This window comes from Zingiber officinale, chromosome 9A, assembly GCF_018446385.1.
Source record: "Zingiber officinale cultivar Zhangliang chromosome 9A, Zo_v1.1, whole genome shotgun sequence".
Taxonomy (NCBI): Eukaryota; Viridiplantae; Streptophyta; class Magnoliopsida; order Zingiberales; family Zingiberaceae; genus Zingiber; species Zingiber officinale.
Window position 1 is genome coordinate 23,719,491 of NC_056002.1, and position 4,516 is coordinate 23,724,006.

Consider the following 4,516-nt stretch of genomic DNA (forward strand, 5'->3'; position numbering starts at 1 on the left):
TTTTTAAATTTGCTGATTAGAAGAGAAAAAAAATATCAAATAAAAAAATCAGTTTTGTTTGGAGTAATTAATTAGAAGAGAAAAAAAAAAGAAAACTAAGGAAAATAAAAAATATATATTAATAAAAAAGTATCATTTAATTTTAAGATACTACTGTTTTATATAAAGCTACTCTAACTTGATCGAAGTTGATAAAAAATAAAGAATATTTTGAGCAGAAATTTGGATAATGCTGTTAGAAAACCGTCTTCTTCTTTATATTCTATTATCTCAAAAGGGCATGGATCAATATGCTCCAAGCAAAAATAAATACAAAATCAAAAAAGAAAAAATAAAATAAAATACTCGAAACAGGATAAGAGATGGTTGCCGTCTTCAAAAGCTCTTATCCCTAGAGGAAACAACCCCGTTGCAGCTCCGTCCAAACTCAAAAATGGCGAAGCCAATATCGATCCAAGTGTGGAACCCTAGCGGGAAGTACCGAGTTGTAAGTACCAAATCCATGCCCGGAGATCGGTGGATTCGTCTCTTGACTGACCAAGACTGCCGCGTCGAGGTACTTTGATATATCTCTGCCTCTGTATCTTGATCCGCGCAACTTTATCTATCCTCACTCTTCGTCTTCATAGATATGCACCGAGGAGAAAACTATACTATCGGTGGATGACATTCTTACTCTGATCGGGGATCGGTGCGACGGAGTAATTGGACAGGCCAGTATATTGTGCTATGCAATTATCTTTTTGCTGCTTCATCGATTGGGATAACCTTGGTGTGCTACATGCAGTTAACGGAGGACTGGGGTGAGGTGTTGTTCTCTGCACTGAAGAGAGCCGGAGGAACCTCTTTCAGTAACATGGCTGTTGGGTACAATAATGTCGATGTCAGTGCCGCTAACAAATACGGGGTTGCTGTTGGGAACACCCCTGTGAGTTTGCAGATGATGATTATGTATAGATATTTTAGGAGGGTCAAGTTGGAGTTAGTTTGGGATTCAAAATTTTCCTTGTAGAATTTCTAATTTCTAATGGGGGAATGGTCCTTTTCCATGTTGTAGGGAGTTCTGACAGAGACCACGGCAGAATTGGCTGCTGCGCTTTCACTAACAGCTGCCAGAAGAATAGTTGAAGCAGATCAGTTCATGAGAGCTGGCTTATATGACGGATGGCTTCCTCATTTGTACGCTCTTGTTAATACTTATGATATTTCAGTGCTTTGGAAAAGTTGTTTATACTGAAAGATTTCCCTTTAATACGAAACATGAATCTTAACATAATCATATGGTACTGTGTGTGCTTTGATGAACTTTATAAAGTGAAATCTTTCTTTCTCAGATGCAACTTGAATCTTTACATGATCATAAGGTTCAGAGTTGATCAAGTATATAATCGCAAATCTTTCTCTTTTAAATGAAGCTTGAATCTCAATATGTTCATACTGTTTAGGGCTTTTTTTAAGGAATGTGTAAAGGCAAGTCTTTCTATTTTAAATGAAACATGAAGCCTAACATGACCATATGGCTTAGCACAGGTTTGTTGGAAACTTACTCAAAGGGCAGACAGTGGGAGTGATTGGAGCTGGTCGTATCGGGTCTGCGTACGCTAGAATGATGGTAATTCTTTAGTGCCTTTTATCCATAAATTGTAGCTACATCTCATGCAGTTGTATGTATCCAACTAGCGTCAGATGAGATTTCCAGATTGCATTGTGATGCAAACATGAATGTATTTAGCATGGCTTGATTTGTTTTTCTTTGGACAGATTGAGGGTTTCAAGATGAACCTCATATACTATGACCTGTATCAGGCCACAAGACTAGAGAAGTTCGTGACAGGCATGTTGTCATCACCTTTTACCTGTTTTTTTATATGATTTGAACTTAATTAGACTGTGAAGAAGTTGCCATTTTGCTTTTGGTGTTCAGCATATGGACAGTTCCTACAAGTAAATGGTGAACAACCTGTTACATGGAAACGAGCTGCTACCATGGAGGATGTGCTTAGAGAAGCCGATGTAGTAAGAATTGATGCATCTTCACCTTCTTTCCCATGTTCACTCCCTAACTAATTTTCTGCTTTATCTTGCTCAAATGATACACAGCATGGTAGATTAGTGCTTCATCTTGAATACATGATCACTTGACACATATAGGTGGAACTAATTCAGTCCGTTCAATTTGCAGATAAGTCTTCATCCTGTGCTGGACAAGACTACATATCACCTCATAAACAAAGAGAGACTGGGTATCATGAAGAAGGTGAACCTTCTGTTGTGTTTTCTGTAAATTAAATATAGTGAACTAGAATGGCTCTGACTGCAGGAAGCAGTGCTGGTGAATGCAAGTCGAGGACCAGTGATTGATGAAGCTGCTTTGGTTGAACATCTGAAAGCAAACCCTATGTTCCGGGTCGGTCTTGATGTTTTTGAGGTAATTATGCAATGCAAGGGTCAGTTGGCTCAAGATTGATGGCGTTGTCAACTGAACTAAATTGGAATCGGTTGTGCACAGGATGAACCATTAATGAAACCTGGTCTTTCTGAGCAGAAAAATGCAGTTGTTGTTCCACACATTGCTTCTGCCTCGAAGGTCACATTTTGCATAGATTCAAACTTAGTTCAAGAAATTTGAGCAGCCGGACAGGACTTAATTTTCTTTCTTCTTGATGCAGTGGACGCGTGAAGGAATGGCCACCCTTGCCGCTTTAAATGTTCTTGTAAGATCAGCACATCCTTAATTAATTCTACACTTTTGTTGACCAGTTAAACCAAAACAAAATCAGAGAGTTGTGTAGGAGATTGTCTTTGTGCCAATGTGTTTTTGCTTGCAGGGAACGATAAAAGGATACCCGGTTTTGGGTGATCCAAACAGCATGGATAAGTTCTTGGACGAGAGCTCTCCTGTTCCTGCAGCATGTCCAAGCATTGTTAACGCCAAACAACTTGGTATTTTACTATCTTCTGCTCCTGCCTGTTGCCTGTGCTTTGTGTTCTGCAACACTTTTTTATGTGACAATTTGTTTTGAAGGTTTGCAAATTTCAAATCTGTGACGCAATGCAAGATGGGCTCGTGCAGACTGCAGATGAAAGTCTTTTATATTCGCATTTCTTATCGAATCATATCTAAGGACAATTTTAGTCGTTGATATTCATAAATCAAAATTGTCCAAATCTCTAGTTGTGGGGTTTTGAATGAAATCCAGCCCGAGCTTCCAAATTGACATTGCTCCTTGACTCTTCTAGTCTTCTTCATGGTTTCATCTCTTGCATCACATTATCTACAGCGAAACACTTGCTTGACCTTTCTAGCATCTTGGCATTGCCAAAGGGTGGATGCTCGCTAAGACAATTCAAGAATTTAGACGACATTGAGTTATCTGCGCTTGGCGCTATTCTACTACTCACCGCCTAGTGAGTTCTCAGACCGAATCTTCAAGTGAAAGGTAAGCAAACTAGCAATGCGCTATGCTTCAATGTTTTGGGGAATTATTAAAGGTCTAAAGCTGTGTGCAAAGTCATCATCCAATATTGACTTACTTCTTGGGAAATTTTGCTCACTATTCTCTCCTTTGATTCCTCATGCACTTATTGCCCTTGTTGGTTTTGTAACCATCCCTCAATTCATCCATGGCTTCTTGTGCTAGTCTTGTAAGTATAATTAATTATTTTTTAAGAAAAAAAAATATAGCAATTTAAGATTTATAAGATTTCTTTCTTTCTATTACAATTATTTGAACATTAGAAATTCTTAAAATAGATCAAGATTATTTTTTTTAAAAAAATAAAATATAATTAGAAATTAGATATTTAAATTTAATTTTGTTTAACAGTAGGGATATTGAAGGCTATTGAAAAATCAAATTAAAAATTTTGATCTATTTTAGTATATATTTATTACTTGTTGATTACAATCAATTCTATTGATTAATGTTTATAGCCATATTAATTGATTCTACGAATTAATGGTGGACATTATTAAAATTATAATGATCACAGAGATTATAATACTTACGCAATTGTCATAATCGCTTTTCTTTGTAAGATAAATTATGGCAATTATAATTTCCGTTGATGGCATGTGATATATATGGTGCAAAATTAATTTATATTAGTTGATATAATTGTGAATTTAAATTTTCTTGAAAGTATATATAATTAGTGCAATCGATCTTTAGGAAGTTTGATTTAAGAAGATTATTAATCTAATATTTTAGTTGGAGATTGTTAATGTATATGTGAGTTGGATTGATTTTGATGTGCTTGGTGTAAAATCACTTGACATAATGATATAATGTTTTAAGCTAAAGAAAAATTGAATATGGTATGAAAATGTATTTACATAACTAATAAATGTGTTAGTTAGGTTATGTGAGACCACATTAATCAAGAAAAAGAGATCATGATAAAATAAACTTTATTTAAATATAAATAAGGATATAATAAAAATTGAGTTCGATAGCTTAAGAGGATTTATATAGTCAACTTCATTTAATGGAGTAAAAGTAGAACTGTTTATATT

At 35.6% G+C, this 4,516-nt stretch overlaps 1 protein-coding gene across 1 annotated transcript; it reads left to right on the forward strand.

The window, feature by feature from the left end:
- Window positions 1-364: 364 nt before the first annotated feature.
- On the forward strand, window positions 365-3,222 carry LOC122020961 (glycerate dehydrogenase HPR, peroxisomal-like). Its single transcript, XM_042579023.1, has 13 exons — window positions 365-556; window positions 630-713; window positions 788-928; window positions 1,058-1,179; window positions 1,531-1,612; window positions 1,762-1,834; window positions 1,925-2,016; window positions 2,183-2,257; window positions 2,321-2,428; window positions 2,510-2,587; window positions 2,670-2,714; window positions 2,829-2,943; window positions 3,026-3,222. Exons 1-13 carry the CDS (start codon window positions 434-436, stop codon window positions 3,046-3,048), a joined length of 1,161 nt encoding a protein of 386 aa, XP_042434957.1. The 5' UTR covers window positions 365-433; the 3' UTR covers window positions 3,049-3,222.
- Window positions 3,223-4,516: the final 1,294 nt, after the last annotated feature.

Excerpts from the sequence above, each read along its gene's own strand:
- LOC122020961 (XM_042579023.1), top strand. The coding sequence starts at position 434 with ATGGCGAAGCCAATATCGATCCAAGTGTGGAACCCTAGCGGGAAGTAC. Across the intron at positions 1,613-1,761 it reads CTGCGTACGCTAGAATGATG|ATTGAGGGTTTCAAGATGAA; the intron begins GTAATTCTTTAG and ends TTCTTTGGACAG. Across the intron at positions 2,429-2,509 it reads TCGGTCTTGATGTTTTTGAG|GATGAACCATTAATGAAACC; the intron begins GTAATTATGCAA and ends GGTTGTGCACAG.